Source organism: Ambystoma mexicanum, chromosome 2p, assembly GCF_040938575.1.
Source record: "Ambystoma mexicanum isolate Mex_15411 chromosome 2p, UKY_AmexF1_1, whole genome shotgun sequence".
NCBI lineage: Eukaryota > Metazoa > Chordata > Amphibia > Caudata > Ambystomatidae > Ambystoma > Ambystoma mexicanum.
In genome coordinates, this window is record NC_090923.1 from 1,013,805,873 (window position 1) to 1,013,826,767 (window position 20,895).

General features: G+C 48.5%; 1 protein-coding gene across 1 annotated transcript in view; it reads right to left on the reverse strand.

Moving 5' to 3' along the window:
* Positions 1–3,107: 3,107 nt before the first annotated feature.
* The window catches only part of LOC138567032 (potassium channel subfamily K member 1-like), a 92,926-nt gene continuing 75,138 nt past the window's right edge, over positions 3,108–20,895 (reverse strand). The window contains exon 3 of the mRNA XM_069644856.1: positions 3,108–19,015. Coding sequence (XP_069500957.1) covers positions 18,735–19,015 — 281 coding nt within the window. The 3' untranslated portion in view covers positions 3,108–18,734. The remainder of the gene's footprint in view (positions 19,016–20,895) is intronic.

The window sequence follows — 20,895 nt, forward strand, 5'->3', positions numbered from 1 at the left end:
ACATGCCTGAGGTTGCCTGTCGCCTTGTGCAGAGAGGATGCGGCCTAACCGCTTATGCCTGGACTGCCTCTTTTTATTTTATTGGGTAGGACCAACACTGATTGTCCCCTGTTGTACCATCCTAGATCGATGTACTAAAAGCCAATGGACAGAAAATCTGCCCGTCGGAACTTCCAGTTGTCCTCACTAATTCAAAGCTCATCATTCATTGCCTTTTTGCACCTCCCAACAGAACCCCATATCTAGTAAGATTACTGCAGCTCTGGATTTCTCTTTGGGGCCTTAACTCTGTGAGTTGGTCCAGTGGCATAGCATATGCAAAAAAAGCTGTCTTTGAAATGTCCCCTCCTCCAGGGTGAGTTGATAGATTGAGTCTAGCTACAGTCCACCACCTTGCAAAGAGGTGGTAGTTTTTGGGAAAGACACCACATGGGGTGCTGCCACAATGACTGTCTTTCTGCAGATTCTCTTCAGCTCTCTAGGCCGCAATGCCCAAAATGCAATCTGGTAGAGGCCATCTGACGGCAGCCATTTTGACCAGGCATGCCCAGGTTACTCCACGCCCTGGTGGTGGCACTCTCAGTCTAAAGTTAGACCCATACTCGTCTCCAATTGGATTGCATGATGGTTTCTCCTTGGTTTTATGTAGTTTTGGTAAGATGTAGAAAATGGGGATTCTCGCTGTTTCCCTGGTTAGTTAGTCCCCTTCCTGTTTGCTAATTAATTGCAGGTCTACCGCTTTATGAGCTGGGTCACAAGTAATCAAACCCGCCAACTCTCTTAAGCCAACTGAGAGGCACTTTTCACGATTATACACCGACTGCAAGACTTCAGCACATATGTGTGCATTCTAAACAAAAACAGCTTTACTCATTTAAAGGGACAGAGTAAATGCTTTACAAAAAGGGGGGAAGACACAAATGATTATGAATATTTCCCCTAACACGCAGTCTGTGTCTGTGGGCTGGGCTGCTCCTCTTCCTTGTGCAGGAGCCTCCCTTCAGGTGCAAGCGTTTGCCATTTGCTGCAGATATGAATGCATCAGAGGGCCTGTTTGGGCTGTGGTCTTCCCTGTTCTGCTTTGTTTTTCTTCATCTGTCATGTATCCACTCATGAGCTGCGCAGTCACCAAGAGGGGGCCTAGTAGTGTTGTTGCACCATGTCCTGTGGACAAGGGGGTGGAGTGGAAAGAGCGGGCAGCCTTATCCTTCCACCGGAGACTGACCTCCCTTCACCACAGACCCAGATCCTAGCCTTGTCCAGAAGACTCACATTGGACAGAGTGCTTTCACATAGGCAGGGGGCAGCCGTGAGTCTAGATTTCTATCCCACTGATCCGAGGCTATTCACGCTCATAGTGGCATTCCTCTGGGCCTATTGGAGAAAATGCAGAGGATAGCTTAGAACAGCTAGCAAAGATTTGTGCCAGCATGTACGAATGCCCCACCAACTCTCTCAGAGCTCGCAGGTTTTCCATGGACAGGCACGAAAAGGCCACCCATTCCTTTTTGCTTAGAATTCTGTGACTTGCCATTTTTTTTTCTTTTCCATTTGAAATTTAGGAAAACTACAAGTCCCATAATACAAAGGAGGGGAAACACAGGTCTGGCTGGCCTTCTCAGGCCTGGCCACAGGAAACGCGAGAGCTCTTCCAACTCCTACTTGCCCTGAGACTACAGACCCTGCTTGGCATCTTATCTCAGACACCTTCCCCTAGATTGAACTTGGTCGAGCGAATGGCATTGCTAGAGGAAAGCTGGGGATGAACACAACCCAACATAGGCAGCGGATGCAGGAGAAAGTTGGCACCGAAGTGAATTACAAGTTCTGGCCCTCACTGGAGTGGTAGGGGAAGGCAATTTATACATTCAATTGCATCATCACAGGGCGTTGCATCTTGCATTCAAGCATCACCCGGCCTTCAGAGTTGGAGGGAGGGAATGCATCCTGGGTTGTAATGCTTGGGGCTCTGCCGTTTCCAGTCATATAACGAGTGTTTCATGAGAGGCTGCTGAACTGGGAGGGACGGCCTATTTGCATGCCGGATGAAAACAACCAGATGGGGAGGCCTGCCGCCGGGGAATAACTAGACAGGGAAGGTGCGCACCCAGCTCAGGCTCTGGCCAAAGCAAGTTTAACGAGTTCATCTCCACTCTTCCAGACTGTCTGCTTCTGCGTGCCAAGCCCGGTCTCTCTTCCCATCCAAGAATAAACATAGCTTCTGCTACAACATTGCACGACTCAGCATTTCTGTTTAAAAGGGCCCTGCAGCAGTCTGCCTGCCCCTTTGTGACAGCTCAGCATGTGAAAAAAAGCAGCAAATCACAGGCCTCCACAAGCCAAAGTGAAAAGTAGCCCGCCTGGGTAGAGTGACTTCTCAGAGAGACAAGTAGATACCGTTGGTGACGCCTAAACGAGGACTCGGAGACGACTCATTAAAAGCGTCCTTGGAAACCAACCGGGATCTAATTGAAAGAACCTGTGTTGAGCCATTCTCGTGTAATCCCGCCACCCTTCTCCCACCACCCAAAAAAATGTAAACAAGGTCTCGGGAAACTTTAGCTGGAGACTTCAGTACCACAGCCCCTCTTCACCATCCTCCAATCTTCACCTGTCAGAGCTCTCACTATGCTCATCTCCAATGTGCTCCTTTGAGCAAACCCTCCTGGCGGCCAAAAGAATTGCCACCCGAAATTAGCTCTTTCCGTATATAAGGGGGCCATGGTGGGCACGCGGCACGTGTTGCTCCCCGCGGGAGCTTGGGCACTGCACAGCAGCCAGTGAACCACTCACAGCGGTAGAGCATCCCTTAGGCTACTTTATATAGCGCACCTGTGAAGGTCCGGGAACAGTCGGCCGTTGGAGCAGGGATGTAATTTGGCGGTTGCCAGTGGTCACACCTGCGACCCATGAGATCTCCCTTGCTACCTCTAAAAAAAAAGAAGAAACACATTAAGTTTTTTTTCTTTTTTCTTATTGATGCTCCTGGGCCGTGGCCAGTGACATGTGGCTCTTTGTTTCTGGAGTGGCTGGCTTTCTTGTTCAAACCAAGTGTAACACTTTGAGCAGTGACCCTAAATAAGAAAGAACAGGAATAACAAATAATGTGCCATTCTGGAATTCTAAACATTTATTGCTAGACTCATTAAAAGTTTATTTTAGGTAAACTTCAGGGGGTGAGTTACCGATTTAGTATGTTTTTAAACACCTCAAATTCACAATGCAGACAAAAACTTCCAAACATCATTTAGAGTAGAATAAACCAATTTCGGACTATATATTTTGCTTTTCGCAAGTTGCATGTATAGCGTGTTTATTTTCTGCTGTTGTCTGCTACGATCACCTCAAGACTTTCTATCTCGGTGTCCACGGTCACTTAAGGAACTACATGTGCCTAAAAGCTTGTGTAGAGTGTAGAAATATTAGACCTTGGCACAAAGTGGCCCTTGATGTCTTTGTGCCACAATTAATGCTTTCTAGTAATGTGTCCATCTTCCCCATCTCCCTGGCATGCTATTCAGGATGTTTGTTTGCATGTATGAGGTAACGTGTTTGTGATGCAGTGGGAGTGTGCTACTTTCCCTGCGCTACTCTAAATTCTTTAATACACAGTTATGAACCCTCCCAATGGTATGTATTTTACCAACCTCTGAAGCCTGAAAAGTAGATCCATACAGGCCTGACATGTGGCCAACTGTGCACCAGACCGGCAGATGAACTGGCCTGCTGTTAAATCTCAGTTACCCGTTTAATGGTATCCACTACAGAGTGTAATTTGCTTTCTGACTTTGAAGACATTCAGACATACAATTGCTAATTTTACTATAGCCAGTAAGAAAGTCCAGTGGGTTGATCGCTTGCTGCTGTGATGTGTATGTAATTTGCAGGTTGTAGTTTCAAATCCCGACAAGGCCAACTCAGCCTTTCATCCTTCTGAGGTTGATAAATTAGTACCAACAGAAGTTGGGTGATATTGTATGTATATTTGTTCTATATAGTGCTTAAGCGTAAGTGCTATGTAACAACACATCATGCCTTCATTTGATGTTTGTCAAGGTTCAAGTATAAAATGCCAGAAGTAAGTATGCTAGATTAAGAATTTGGCCCTTCCAAAATGGCCACCCTATTTGCCCCGAGCTGTTCCCATGAGGCAACGGAAGGTCGCCGTTCGATGTGCACCACCACAAGGTGTGTTCCTCCAAATTATGACGACCTGCACACCCCTGCCTAGGAGCACTCAGATATCTGCGCCTCACAGCACGTACTGCACATGGCAAACAATCCTTCAATAATTCCACAACATCAGTCTGTCGCAATAAACGGCTAGGATCACGCACACATACCGGGATGCTCGATCGGAATGCACTCCTCGCAAACCAGAGCATAACAATATCAGCAGTTCAGGGACCTACCTTAATACTAAGGGCTCCTCTATCAGACGCGCTTACAAGCCTCACCCTTTAAACCGCACCAGACACATGACTACCCTATAAGGAACTGATCAATCCAAGTGCTCATTATCCAGCACTTTACTCACTAAAGAATCACACATAGTGACTAAAACTGTGCAAAGACATTGTTCAACCACAGGTACGCATCAAATACTCCAGGCGCCCCCATCCACCACACTCCAGTGATTCGCTCACCTCCCATGACTTCCTAAGCCATCCAAAGCGCTGAAAAACATACCCCTCACCTATGCCCACTAGCATCAATGACCCACGTCACCTAAGCACCTAGCTACTCCATACCCTCCGCCAGCAACCACCTTGGCTTTTCCAACCTTCCAGCCTGTTATCCATTGACCCTATACAGGCCACCCTGCCTGGCTCTGCCTGCTCTATGTCTGCACTGCCCAGCCCTTGGAAGCCTGCGCTGCCTAGCCTACAGATGCCTGTGCTGCCAAGCCCAGGGATCAAACACAGCCAGACTACAAACATACCTATCAGAGATGGCCTAATCAACAGCAGGTCCCTCACAGCCCTTGCACTGGACATCTGTGGCCTGAACATGACCAGTCAGCTGCACCTACTTGCCATTACAGAAACTTGGCTGCATGCAGCCTCAGGACCGTCCATATCCCTGGCAAGCCCGCCTAATTATACTATCTTCCGCAAAGATAGGCAGGACACCAGAGGAGGGGGAAGAGGGGGGCATAATCGCTAAAGACTCCCAAACCATTACAGAATCGAACATTCAAGTCTTGCCTTCAGGAGGGAAGCACTCTTCTACCTTTAACGTACATGTGATCTACCGACCACCAGCCCCACCCCCCACTATCTTATGAGGATATTATTCACCTCCTCTCTACAGAACCTAAGCCAACATCCAGAACCATCCTCCTGGGTGATGCCCCTGGCTTATGCCCCTGGCTACAAGAAACGTATCACCAGCCCCACCCATAATTAAGACCAGACCTTAGACTGGTTTTCTGACTTAAATTGCAACATTACTATCTTATCTAACAAGCCTTGCCATTGGTCAGATCATAATAGTATGAGCTTTAATATACCGATCTGTAACCAAACCCAGGTCCTGCCCAAGCCTGCACCTGCCACTCTAACCAGAAATGGCAGAAACATCACATCCGTCAATATCCTGCCACTGATGAAGGCACTTATGGACCACCATAACTCCTCTATAGACCCATGCAGGATGGTACACACCTACAAGCAGTCTCTATTGCATGCCATCGACACAGTGGGTCCACTGGGGAAACATACAGCTTAACCTATTGCCCACCTTAACACATAGTTTACCCCTGACCTTAAAGTAATCCACTTGAACAAATAGGCAGCTGAAACTGCCTGCAGAAACAACCCCACTCTCTTAAATACAAATCAATTTTCTACCCTCTCTAAAGACTACAAGTTAGCCATTCTCCTAGCAAAGAATGCCACATACAACGACCGAATCAGCAAAGCAAACTCAAGCACCCGTGAATTATTTGCCATACTCCAAGAACTAGAGTCCACAGCCCATTGACGACTGCCCTAAAGATGCTATCTGGTGTACCAGCATACAAAATGTGTTACTTGACATAATATCCTCCCTCCAGAAAACGGTGGCACTAAAAAACAAAAACAAAAAAAACACTTTTCCACCCACTCTTGCCGCTCCCCACTCAAAAACACTTTCACAACATCCACCTCTTTCACTTTAAGCCTGTCTCGGGAATGTAGGCAACAAAAATCATCAAAGGGCTCAAACCATCTAGTTGCCAAGGTGACTTTTGCCATTCCACGTTATTCAAAGACTGTGCCAAAGCACTGGCACCATTTATAACATCACTCATTAACTCTTCTTTTGCCTCCAGTTCAGTACCAACTAAATAAAAAATGTATGGGTCCTACCTCTACAAAAAAAACGACTCCAGGGCCTAACATCCCTACTAATTACCGTCCGATCACCACAGTACCGTTCCTCCTCAAAACTTTGGATAGAGCAGCACACCTTCAAATTCAGCATCACCTTGAATCTAATGACCTTTTAGGCCTACGTCAACCCAGGATTCGGCCTGGCTTTGGTACTGAAACAGCACTCTTTGACTTAAGGAATCAAAGTGATGAATTCAAGGATGCCAGCAAGCTTGCTTTCCTCTTACTGCTAGACCTCACTGCTGCCTTTGATTTGGTGGATCACCAAATTATTTGCCAACACTTGACTTCTTCAGCCATCTTCCCTGGTAAAGCCACCACCTGGATCTCCTCTTTCCTCTCTAACAGATCCATGAGAGTATTCTCCCCAGTAGCCTCAGCCACTCCAGCCCCTGTCACTTGCAGCATACCACAAGGCACCCGTTTCTCACCGACATTGTACAACATCTTCACTAAGCCCCTCTTCAACTTCCTCGACACCCAGGGTATCACCTACACAATCTATGCGGATGATAATCATATCCTTCTACCTATCACAGGAGACTGTTCCCAGTGAATTGGAGTCAGTGAGGTAATCTACCACACTATACAGGCCTGGATGGCCATGACTTGCTATGTCCCAATGATGAGAAGACAGAGCTGCTTCTGGTCGGCTCACAGGCCCAGCTCAACAAGCTTGACGCAGCCTACAGATCATTTACCATCAACGGCATTTCCATACTAGTCTCTCAGGAAGTCAAAACTCTGAGAGTCTATATGGATTCCAACCTGTCTCTAACAAGACAAGTTAATGCTATCTCCTCCACTGCAGCCTACACCATGAAACTTATTAATGTCTGCAGGTTCTTTCGATCTACAGACAGTAGCACCTCCATCGCCAGAGCGCTCAAAGGCTCCAGGCTTGACTAGTGCAACTCACTATTTCCTGGCACTAGTACATGGAACATCAATAAACTACAAATCATACAAAACAATGCTCTACGAACCCCACTGAATATCCCAATGAAAGATCACATCTCTGCTGCGAGAAAAAAAGCGCACTGGCTGCCTATTCATGAGTGCATATTGTTCAAGACACTGGCCATCGCACACAAATGTCTCTCAGAAACTGCCCCTAGATACTTATCTCTCAAAATCAACAAAGCACATTCTACCAGACTCACCCGCTTTACATATATCCACCGACTCATCCCTAGATTGGAATTGCAATGAGCTGAAGGTCTCAGCTTCCCGGTCATTGTGTCTCAGAAATGGAATGCCCACCCACCAGCATTGAGAGTGAAAAACTCCTATTGGACCTTCCTTAAGCACCTAAAAACATGGCTCTTGGATCATGACCTGAGTAACAGTTCTGCCAAATGGCCAAGCAAATCCCTTTCCTTTGTTCTGCTGATCTACAAGCTTTTTCCTCCACTGTAATGTAACATGATCTGTTTCTATATCTTATGCAAGCTTAATCGTGTAATCGTCAAAGTTTTAAATTCTGATTTCATGTACGTTTTTTCATCACCCATTACTGTAATCAGCGCCTTGATACCCACGCTTAGTGCGCTCTGCAAATGCCAAAATAAATACATCAAATAAATAAATTATCATTTGGCCTTGGGCATCTGCTTGCATTCACAGTAACTTGGTGATATGGGCCTATACACACTGATATTACTGATACATATGGTCATCCATTTTTGTATGAAATGTATATCACATTACAGTGATATCGTAACCATATGTTTTGTAGTGTACTTGGGAACAATGCTATGTGATGCCACTTCCTGTCTTGTCAAGGGGTGAAAGGTTGGAATCCATCGTTTCGCTTGATGTCACTTCCAGGGTGGGGTCAAATGACATCACTTCCTGTGATGTCCTCAGAGGTCAAAGGTAGTGTGATGTCATTTCCGCTACCCCTGGCATTTTGATGAAATGACGTCCCTGTGAAAGTGTTGCCTGGACCTTCGCCGGCCCTGCTTCTGTGGGGGCATGATGACGGCAGAGGGCTCTCACTGAGCAGGCCCTCTGGGCCTAGGGAAGGGAACAGGGCAGTGCCAGCGTTCACAGGGGACATGGGGGGGCTCCTCCTTAGGCGAGCAGTGAGCTGGTTTTCTGTGGGTAGGGGGGCGGGTTGGGGCAGGGCAGGGGACGAGGGATCCCCGGAAGGACTGCGCGTGCACCCCAGGTCCCCTGACTGGCTGCCACATCTGCGCACAGGCACCAATTTAAATAAATATACAAGGGCATTGTATAGGTATTCGAAGCCTGAACGGAAGCTTTTATATTACAAAATGCATTACACATTTCAATACCCTCCGCTAAAGTCTCCCGCTGAGGTGGATTTAAAGTAATTTAAGAGGTTTGCCCTGACACGCATTGGATTTGTCCCTGCAGTCCTTAAGAGAGTGGTGGACAAGACTGCTGATAAATTAGGGCACGGGTGATCAACGTGTCCCGCATGGGGCAGCAGAGCTCAACCAGGACGCTGGGAGCATTCTGTTCTGATCGGGGTTTGCATATGCCAGCAGGGCGCCTTCAGTTTTGAGGGGGGGGGGGTATCTCGGAGGTTAAGGCAGGGGCGGGGGCAACATGCAGGGCAGTGTGTGGACAAGCGGGAGTTGGGGTCAGGGTTTATTTTTTAATTTTTTAGAGGGGGCGAGTAGCTGGGCATGGGTTTATGGGGCATCAAGTGGGGAAAGTAAGAGTGGGGGCAGGAAGCAAAGGCATTGCTAGTGGGGACCAGGGGGCCGGGGGGGGTGCTATAGCCCTGAGTTATTTGGTTGTAGCCCCGTAGAGACGCTCAGGGGCTACAACCAAAAGGCTAGCGAGCCCCGAGTCCTGACAGTCCCGACATTAGTATATCCCCGGATCTTTTCCAGACCTAGCAACACCCCTGGCAGGTAGGTTGCCCCCACTGGCAAAGGGGGGGTGATGAAAAGCAAGCATAGGGGATAGAGGGTAGAGCTGGGGGAGATGGAGGAATGGGTGCGACACCATCCGCCTCAGCAGGCAGGTGCGCGGGAGAAACCAGGACGGTTCACGGAGCAGCGGTCAGAGAAGGGACGGGGCATCCCTGGGGAGGGGATTTGGTGGGCGCACATCAGTATCATGGCAAGTGCAGCAGTGGAGGTTGAGATTTACCTTGGGCAGCTACCCCCAAACAGCAAGTCCTGCAGTGCAGGAGGGAAGGTAGCTTGTTGGGCTACCCCCTAACAGCAAGTTTAGCAGTGGAGTAGGGGAGGTAGCTTGATGGGCTACCCCCTAATGGCAAGATCAGCAGTGGAGGGGGGTAGCTTGTTGGGCTACCCCCCTAAGGGCAGGCTCAGCAGTGGAGGAGGATATAGCTTGTTGGGCTACCCCCTAATGGCAAGTTCAGCAGTGGAGTAGGGGACGTAGCTCAGGCAGCTACCCCACTAATGGCAAGTTCAGCAGTGGAGTAGGGGAGGTAGCTCGGGCAGCTACCCCCTAATGGCAAGTTCAGCAGTGGAGGAGGGGAGGTAGCTTGATGGGCTACCCCTTACGGCAAGTTCAGCAGTGGAGGGGGGGATAACTTGTTGGGCTACCCCCTAAGGGCAGGTTCAGCAGTGCAGGAGGAGGTAGCTTGTTGGGCTACCCCCTAATGGCAAGTTCAGCAGAGGAGTAGGGGACGTAGCTCAGGCAGCTACCCCACTAATGGCAAGTTCAGCAGTGGAGGAGGGGAGGTAGCTTGTTGGGCTACCCCATAACGGCAAGTTCAGCAGTGGAGAGGGGGGGTAGCTTGTTGGGCTACCCCCTAACGGCAAGTTCAGCAGTGGAGGAAGGGAGGTAGCTTGTTGGGCGACCCCCTAACGGCAAGTTCAGCAGTGGAGGAGGAGGAGGAGTCAGAATGCCGGTAGCCAGGGAGGTTTGGTCCTCAATGGGATGGGGGTAAGAGTTTCCTGCGAGAAAGGCCAGGAGCTAATGGGAGGGGGAAGCGGGGACAAATGCATGAGGCTCAGGGTAAAAAAGGGCATTTTATGGGATTTAAATTTGCTTGTGGTTTCTCATTTAACGCCAGATCATGGGGTGCCCAGCTAAAATAGCAACAGAATTGTAGTACATAGGGCTTGCTTTCTCAAATATAATTGTCACAGAGCATATCTTAATGCATTCTCAAACAGTAGGATGCAAATTAGAGTATGGGATGTTTTCACCGTATATTTGGTATAACATCAGCATCATTAGATCCTTTAGGGCATATATTAAAATTAGGCTACTCCAAGTGTGTATACATATATATATATCTTTTTTAAAACACACACATATACATATAGACCTGACACACTCTCTCTCTCTATATATATATATATATTTAGACCTGACACTCATCATTTTTCCAAAGCCATTCACAGACATTGAACCGGCACTTCACCCAGCCTCTCTCCAAGACAAAGAATTGTTGCCATACTCTCTCCAACCCAGCCCCATCTGCCAAAAGCTTCCCAGAAACCTGTCAGGGCCCCTTGTCCCTAGTCACGCCCCACCCTTTCCTCTTGATTCCTGATATGGTACTTGACACAAAGTTACCACACTGGGCTCCACGGGTCACAGGCCTAACACATCAACTGTCTTTATATCCGCTCTTTCAGACCTTTAGAGGCACAAGCCTGATATGTTGGATGATTGTGCTACCACTGATCTTGTAAAGGGACTGACCCGACATACCGAGCTTCAACTGGACTGCACATACAACAACTCACACCTAATCAACCCCTCCTGTCTTCCCGAGACCATACTAAAAGGGTGGGCTGTGTTTTCATTTCTTTTCCCTGCTCCCCACTTTGCCCTACTTAACACAGTACTATTTAGGCCTTAAAGATTGCAATGTGTGGGGGAATTGAACAGACACATGCCTTTCTGAGTAAAACTACAAACCAGGTACAGGCAGACACAGATAACAGGGTATCTGCAGGTGGGCCATGTAAGATGTAATGCTGGGAGGTCTTTCAAATGCTTCATTTCATCTCCGCCTGAGAAAGTGGAGACATTCCACCAAAACTCACAATTATGCAAAATAAATTACTGTTACCCGGGAGGATAGCTCAGGGGCAACGCGTGTGTCTTGGAAGCAAGACAACGCATAGCAGCAAAGATTCGAATCCCGGACTCACGATTCAAAACCGGTCTCTGGTGTTAAGTGTGTTATAAAGAGAACACTTATAATCAAGGTATCAACTAGTTGTTTTCTTCTAGATCAATATATAGCTCCATCAAATTAGTAAAGGCTTTTCAGCATCTATGCATATTAAATATCTGGAAACTGCTGCATGGTGGATCTAAGTTTGGTATAGTGGAAATAACGCCACAGATTTCAATGGCTGATAATGCCAATACTTTTAAGTACCTTTTAAAGGAAAAGCTTGGGAGAATGATTGACCTTTTTCAGGAGTGGGTTGTGTGGGATAACAAAATACAGGGACATATTTTCATCCAAATAGAACATCAGGAGCAATATTCATACCTGTTGGCAGCCTCAAATGAATAAAAAAGATAGCCAGGGACATCAATGGGGTTGCATTTGTGACCCCTGAGGTCTCCCGTGATACCCTAATCAAAATATTTGTATTTTTTATTTTAAGCTCCTGGGATGTGGCCAGCGCCATGTGGCTCTTTGTTTCTGGAGTGGCTGGCTTTCTTGTTCAGGCCTCTTAAAACAAACAGGTTTTCACAAGTGTAACACTTTGAGCAGTGACCTTAAATAAGGAAGAATAGGAATACCAAATAATGAGTTTTTCTGGAATTCTATACAATAATTGCTAGACTCACTAAAGGTTTATTTCAGGCACACTTCAGGGGGCAAGACACTGATTTAGTCTGTTCTTAAACACCTCAACTCAGCCTTTCATCCTTCTGAGGTCGATAAATGAGTACCAACACAGGTTGGGTGATATTGTGTGTATATTTGTTCTATATAAAGAGTTTAAGCGTAAGTGCTATATAATAGCACGTCATGATCATTTGGCCTTGGACGGCTGCTTGCATTCACAGTAATTTGGTAATATGGGCCTATACACACTGATATTACTGATCCATATGGTGATCCATTCTTGTATGAAATGTATATCACATTATAGTGATATCGCAACCATATTATTCGTAGTGTACTTAACAACACTGCTATGTGATGCCACTTCCTGTTTTGTCAAAGGGTGAAAGCCATTGCATTCCATCCCTTCCCATGATGTCACTTCAGGGTGGGGTCAAACTACATCACTTCTTCCTGTGCTGTCATCAAAGGCCAAGGGTCGCGTGATGTCACATCCGCTGCCCTTGGCATTTTGGTGAAATTACGTCCCTGAATATAGCATTGGATAAGAAAGCAGGTTAGCTTCATCCACAATCCAAAGTTCACTGTTCGAAGTGGGCGTACAACGTGGTGAGCATTCCGCGGGTGGTAGTTTAACAGCGGGGTAATGGCAGCAGGGATTAGCAGTGGGTGGGGAAAAGGGAACTGAGCCGAGTGGCTCAGGTAGGTGAGATTGTGCAGGGGCGGTTTGGAGCCGCGATCATTACCAGAGGGGCAAGTGTCAGGGAAAAGGGACTGGAAGGGTTAGGATGTTGCAGGCAATGAGTAGGCAGGCATGGTTGTGAGGAAGGATATGTGAAGAAGGAACCCGCTGGCGTAAGGGAAAACTGGGGGGTGGGGGGTGCAGTCTAATGGGAGTGCCCAAGGGTGGGCAGGGGCGGGGTGCGACGATTAGGTCAACAAATGGGCTGGTACAAGAGGAAGGGGGCAAGCGGTTTAATGGTAGACCCAGTGGAGGGTAAAACTGGTCAGCGTAACTGTCTGGTAAATGAACAATAAGCTGGGGAACTAAGGAAAGTGTTCAAGAGGAGTGAAAGGTCACAGGGAGGAATGGAGCGCTAGTACGGATGATAAAATGGTTATGGCAAAAACCAAATATATAACAAGGTAAACTGATGGCTCCGTCGTCTTTAATAAGGGGAAGTGTGCTTGGGATCAGATGAGGCAGATGCATTGAAGACACAGGGTGGCACCTAGGATGTTTGGGGGGTAAAAGCGGTGGCATCCAGGTGGTAAGAAGAGGTGCATCATTTGGGTGTGAAGGTTTCGGGTCTAGTGCGGTCAATGCACAGGGTGGCAACGCGTAAAGAGGTGGGATGCAGAGTGTTAGGCGAGGGTGCAAGTTAAAGTGCATGGACAGAGGGCATGGATGGCCCCTGGTGCACTGGTGGGGTGCAGTGGTCTGCTGGAGCGTGGTAGGGAGGAGGTGCCGGGCGGCTATGGCAAAAGAGAAGGGAGGCAGAGGTACTATGTGAGCTCACTGGGAGTGCAAACTAAAGTGCATGCACAGAGGGTGCATAGACAGTCCCTGGTGCATTGGGGGTGCAGCAGTCTGCTGGAGCATTGCAAGGGGGAGTGAACGGTGGCAAGGGTATAGTTGAGTCAGTAGGCGGCCAAGGGAGTACCAATGTAGAGAATGGGTGGGGTGAGGCAAGGAGCTGACGGCTAAGGAATGGGGTAAGGGAGAAAAGGGGGTGCCCCTCTAGGTGGAGCTTACCGTTGGATTTAGTGTCTGGGTATACAGGGCTATATAATTGGTGGTGGGGAGTGTTTTTCAAGAGTCTCCGAAAGTGTTCACTTCACTGGGGGGAGGGATGGAGTCGTGGTATTGGGGGGGGGGGGGGGTTGCATGTCGTTGGGGGAGGGGTTGCTTTTGGAATAATAGGGTTTGGAGCGGGATATTAGAGTTTAAGCGGCATGGTACTTGGTGAAAAATACAAAGGGCTAAAACAGGACTGGGGTGCATTGAATAAAAATGAGCTGAGTGTGGGAAAGTGGGGGGTTCTTAGCGTGTTGTTTCTTTCCGCAGATGGGGTGGCGGGAATGACCAAGCGCGTGGATGGAGACGGGGGAACATTTGCTGTTAAAGGGTAACAAGCGGCAGTGAAGCCTTTTCGGTACATTTGCAGGATGCTGGTATGAACATGTGGGGTTGTGATTCATAGGTTGGTGTGCTGGGGGGAGGGGGCTTAATTACTATTATTATTGTTGTAAGGTGAAGGGAGCATAGGAGCAGATGTAGAGGGCAACTTCTGCTTCGGGGACGACCCTCAAGAAGAATACTCAAAAGGTTAAAATAAAGAAAGACAAATATATTAAAAGGGGAGGGGGGCTTGGTATATGGGGCCAGGTGCTGCCACAGGCCGTAGGGAGGGGTGTTCAAAGCAGGCAGTAGGGGCAAGGTTAGGAGTAATTAAGGGAGGGAGGGCAGTTTGTGGAGTGTTTGGGGGCATACGTGACACAGTAATAGATTATTTGGTACAAGGAAGTTCGCTTTCTGGGAAGTCGGGGGTCACCTCACTATCAAAAGAGGATGGGGTACCATGCAAGTGGGGTGTCGGGAGAGTGGGGAAATGATGGGTTTAATAGAGTGGGGGGAAGGGTGGAGCACAAAAAACACCTCTTGGGAGGATTCTTCTGAGTGCCGGGTACACGGTAGGTTAAATGGTGGTGGGGGAACCCGAAAGCTTATTACCACAGTAAAGAGGGTTGTTAATACTGTTTTGATGGACAGGCTAGCCAGAAAAGGGAAGAGGTGTGGTAGAAGGATAGGACGGGGCTCAGGGAGAGGACATGGACAAAGTTGGGAAAGATGTTAGTTGAAGGGGGAAGGAATATTTGAGGGTAGAGAACAGGGAGGGGAAGGAGGTGCGTTTTCCTAGACGTGTTAATGGTTTGATTAGTCTGTAAGGCTAGAGTCAGCTAGCAAGATAAGCTGTGGCCTGCCACATTAAAGTGACCATTTCCACTTATGGCGAGTCTGGATGTTTTTGTGCAGTTTAACCCAAGTAGGGCGGGGTGTTTGGGCGCTGCACAGTGGCCAGCGAGCCGCTCATGGTGGCAGAGCACCCCTCAGGCTACTTAGAGGACCGGAAAAGGTTTGGGAACAGTCGGCCGTCAGAGCCAAAAGTGTTGCCCGCCCGCACACCCACCCCTGTAATTTAGCCATGGGAGAATGTATTGCAGGGTTTTCTAAGTGCACATTGCAGGTGAGCGAAAGGGAGAGATGGTGTTTTGTGACAGCCTAGGGCAGTACGCAGTTGGAAGTATTGGTTTATGAGTTCTGTGGTTGCTGATGTGGCAGATCAGCCTGGCTTTCGAGTCTTGGAGGATGAGGTACCATCGATGGAGGGCAAGGATGTTGGGGAGTGGGGACACGGGTGCAGTAAGCCAGGGACACAGTCGGTTAAATGATGGTGGTGGAAGCCGAAGGGTTATGATCATGGGAAAGAGGGTGTTAGTACTGTTTGGATGGACAGGCTAGCCCAGTGTTAAATAAAGTGGAAGAGGTAGGCTAGGACGGGCAGTGGCTCGGGGAGAGGACATGGATAATGTGTGAAAGATGTTGGGGAGTTCTAGGGGGAAAGAATATTTGATTGGAAGGAACGGGGAGGGGGCAGAGGTGTTTACACCTTAATGTGTTAATGGTTTGATTAGTCTGTAAGGCCGAGGAGCCAGGTAGCAAGACTTGTAACATGTGGCCTGTCGCATTAAAGCAACATTTTCCACTTATGGCGAGTCTGGATTTATTTGTGCAGTTTAGCCAAGTGGTCTCACTCCTTTTCCCCTCAAGGCGTATGCACTGTAATATATACTCATTTGGGGGCAAGATGGCAGCAAGTCCTTACACCTAATTCACTGCATCCATGTCCTGAAAAAAATGATTTTAGCCTTTGTGTTCTGCCCCCTCCAACCTGTGGCAGTCGGGAACCCAGTGTCTGCACTGTCCCCCTCACAAACTTCCTGCAATCACATGTGCACAGTGGCATCTCTGCCAGTGTCCCCATCCCCTCCATCGACAAATGGAAGTATTTCTTCAAGGATAATTGACCCCATCCTTCCCCCAACCGTATGAAGCTTCTTCATGCGTCACTCGTGCTTCGAGCCATGTTTTTCAGGAGGTGTTGCATTTGGGTCACCGACTAATCGAGGGTCAGCCCCAGATAGCCCAGCAAGCATATCACTCAACGCACCTTCTTTTGTAGGTGCCACCTGCCTTGGATACATTTGCATCCTCTCGGCACAATCTTCCATAGACTTTAATGGACTCGCCTGCGGTGGATAACCTTTGCAAACACTCTAAAAATGCATTCATTTCAGTGGCCTTCCGATGGGATCGTCTGTTCCACACCAGACAGGCACACCAACCGTTACCCTCCATGAAGTCAGTGGACTGAGGAGTAACAGCTGTAGGGCAGTTCCTGAGGCATGGTCAAACTTGATAGCGCGGGGCAGGTTTGAGGCACAGCAAGGGGACATTTGAGGAGTGTGTGCACGGTATGGTGGGTAGTTCCAACAAATGTTATTGCCCCACGGTTTATTTTGTTCCACAAAGCTTTCAAAGAATGTGCCTCCAGGCGCCACAACAGTCAGTAACAAATAGCAATTTGTGATTCTGGGCCAATTTTCTAACCACACCAGTTGTTGTCCAAGTCGAACCCTGCTCACCTCACTATAGTAGGGCGTTCCCACTGGAGGACTGGCCCACAGGGAACTGTGGAGATGTCCTGGTGGGACTCTGCAACATGGGAGAGCAGTCAGACGTATTTGTAGCCCTGCATGTGACACACAACATTATGATGCTGGTTTCGCTTTCAAGGTCTACAATGGGGCCATTTTGAAAAATAATCCAGTGCTTCTTTTGGTTTCCACTCCTGGGTGTTCCGTGCTTCTCAGGTCTTTGAGTGGGCCAGAGCACCCATGGGCTGGTTCCAAGAAGTGTTTTAAAAATTCAGCCTTGAGACATGTCCCTAGTGTTGTCTGGATAACAGGCAGAGTTCCCCTCAGAATGTGCTGCTGCTCCTGCTTTGGCACGGCTTAACCCTCAATGCCTAGAAGATTCAAACCCAAAAGGAGGCCATTATAGACATTGACCCCCGATCACTGCATTGTGCTGCCAAAAGGCAAGCCTCGGTTTTGTTAAAAACGTGCCTTCCACCTTCTTGAGAGAAGATGGTTTCAAATTGTTTTAATGAACGGAACCTGAAGAGTGTATGTTTTCATGTACTTGTGTATAGGCTTGGAATGAAGGGGTTGGGGCCACAGAGGCCCCTGTTTTGATGTTAGGAGCTGTGCCTTGACTGTTACACTCAAAGGGGGGAAATTAACCCCTTCAACTGTCTAACTATGATGGGAAATTCATCTTCAGACTACAACATATCTCTGCAACAGGCGCTCTTAACTCAATGAGGTATCCTACAGAAACCCGTGTTATCCTACTTTTATTAGAATTTCTTTTAAATTTTAAATGTCTTATTTCAGTACTTTTTTACTTTTGATTACTTAACACCTTTTTGGTATAGATTATTCTCCATCAGAAGTCTATTTTGCAAAAGTTGGAAATCTCCCCTGCGCCTCTTGGGCCCCTGCGCTATAGCTACTTCCTGGTTCTGGTCTCAAGTATTGTTTTGTGAGTCATTAGGGCCCCCTCTGGATTTCTCACCCCGCTTAACGTCCTTCCGTGCTCGTGCTGCCGTGCCCAACTCCTGTGCTCCCTGGCCACCTCCACTCCTGTGCTCCATGTCGGACTCCTGCCGCTGGCCCTTATTTCCTGCAGGTGCATTTTTTACACTGTTTCTCTCTGCAGTAACTATGCCACACCCTGAGGATGGTGTGGCCCAGTTTTCCCTGGAAAGATTGTAAAATATTGACATTGGGCTGAGAAAGCGAGCCCAGCCCTGAAAAGAAACACAACACGCCCGCTCTGATACAGAGCATAGAAAGAAAGAGCCAAGAACACCAGCCTGGGATCCAGCTAGGCATCTGGCGTGTACAGCACACAGTTGCTTCCTCACTAGGCTTGCACTACAGAAAATCCAAACACAGTTCAGCACACCACACGTCCAGAGCTGCACCTTTTCGGGAACTGTGTTACAGCAGAGCATGCCAGGAAAACCACCACCACAAACACGCAGGCTGCCCAATGCCCTGCAGCCACCATTCACCCGTGTCCATTTGCTTAAAGGGCTTTTGGCCTTGCTAGCCATTTGAGCTCAGTCTTCCTGGTGGACCATGATCAGTACCCTTCCTAAATGCGCAGAAGCTAATGACAGTCTAGAGGGGATTGAGAGCATCGTTGAGGAAGAGGGTGGAATTATGAGCAAGCATTGAGACTTGAGTCCACAGATGAGATTTTAAACTCCCCATTTTCATACCAAAGTCAAAGTCTTCGGACCTCCACGCCAACATCAGTTTATCCTTTCGGCCACTCCAAGTACTGCATATTTCTCCTGGGCCCCAGGCCCTGCAGGGCCAGGAAGATACTCCATAGCTAGACCGTTGCTTTACCAACTGGTTTAGCGGGGCGGCTAGATGTCCCACGTCCATTATTCCTGGGGAACGTCCACTGGCATCTTTCCATTCTCTTCAGAGAAGTCGGTCCTCTGTGCTTCGTCTTTACCTGCCCCGGATATGATAGACAGCGGGGCAGAATGAAGTGTCTCGACCTCCAGGGCTAGCTCGTCCTGGCTGAGAATCCCCAGGCGGTCGTCCTCACGGACCTGCTTGTGTTTGGACTTGAAGAGCCGGAGGAAGGCACGGATCTCTGGCAAGCCGGAGAAGGTTTCAATGGCCAAAAGCATCGCAATCAAGCCCACGATGAGATAACCTGTGGGAGAGGAAAGAGAGAAGATGTTAAATACAGAGTTAGATTATCTGGGAAGAGGGGTGTCAGAGGGAAAGGTTAAAGTGAGAAATTGGGAAATGTAGGACCTCATCCAAGACATCGGTAAATCACTCACTCAGAATCCCTGAAGGTTTGCTGAGAAACCGGTGGGGTAGATGCCCTGCAGTTCCTGTGGTCAGGGTTTGCAGGACTTTGTGTGCGCCCTCCCACCCCCAAATCACCTAAGCTGCTAAAATGGCATTGGCAAACGATAGGCGGGTGGGGATGGGCAGCAAGAGACCAAGTAAAATTCCCAGTGGGCAAGAATTTCTCTTAGAGCCAGTCTCCCCAAGACAGGCAGCAAAGGGAATGGCAATTTTCAGAGACTAGCTGGCCTCCATGCGCAATGGCCTCCATGCGCATATGCTGGTTCAAAGGTGTGTCGTGTTGCCCTGACATTTCAAGAAGGTGACATTCTACGGTGTGAGGCAGCAGGAGGGACTGGGCGGGGAATTTGTGGAGTCTGCTTTTCAGATTACTGCCTGCAAAACAATGTTTGAAATGGTGCAAAATAACACACACAGTGTTGCCATGTCTTGAGGAGAGGTGTTGGGGCGGGGGGTGGGGGGGAGGCGTGCATTTTTCCATGAGGCATTTACCCATTTCATTAAGTTCCTTCGCTGTGTTGCCACATTTCCAATGAGCCAGCAGCGAAGACCCATTCTCAAAACAAGGCCCTTCACATAATTGCCCCTGGCATCGAAGATCCCACAGCGCCAGCTTTGTGATGCCCTAGGAGAACGGAACATATGGGGTAGCGCAAGCGGAGCGGAGCGAGCATCACTATTTTGAGGGACATGATGACAGATTTCCCCCCCCCCCGCCCCAGTTTAAAAATTGGGTCACAAGTGGGTCCCCATTAGTGAACACCCAGTACCCAGTTTACCCCCAGTGCCTGCCTTTGCTCTGTGCACTTTGACCTCAGTAACCCTCGGCATACAATAGGCAGTCCCTCTGCTCCCAAATAACCTGAGAAAATTGTGAGGGAACTGTGAAGCATAGGGGTCAGTGCTGATGGGTTACTTGTGCTGGGAATCAAAGAGGGCACCTTCTCGAGGTGACGCGGGGCCCACTGCAGCCATCTTCCGCCCCAAGGCTATTTACTTTCACAAAGCGATATGATACATGTCATTTATGACACGCCTGTACACAAGTGTTTCTAGGCGGGACAAGGGAGGGAAGGAAGACAGAGGAAGGACAAGACAAACGAACTTACTAGGCCTTGCGTCATTCAGATCGTGCAAGTGCGACAACGCAAAGTGCAGGGAGAAGGGGGGAGTGCTACCGAGAGGGACAGGGGAAGTGTTAAGCCTTCGGCTTCATCGTGAGGGGTACATTTCTGTGCGCATGGCAGGCTGCCGTCCTCTGCCACTGTACATGTATTGCTGCTTCCTGTTACTGAGTGCTTAAACACTCTCTGCTCCAAGGTGAGAAAGAGACTTGGCAGTCTCTTACGATAGCGCCGCTCAACTAGCTAATTCAATTTGGGGCATGTGAGGGTTGGTAGGAGGGCTTCCAGCTGCATTGTAACGGAACCGCAGGCGCACTTTTCAGCGGGGCTCCTATGATAAGAACTCAGTAGTGCCACACCATGACTCAGCAGTTTAACCTTCAGCTGTGCAGGTCTGTCTGCCACTTGCAGTCACAGGTTTGAATTCTGTCAGGAGCGACTGAGCTGTCCACCAGTCTGAGGTGCATAAAATGTAAACCAATGAGTTGGGTCATAGTTTTATACATTTACAGTGCTGCGAAACTCAAAAATGCACGGGGGCAAGTACTATATAAAAGCAAAACGTCACTGCACCTGTACCACATTACTTTCA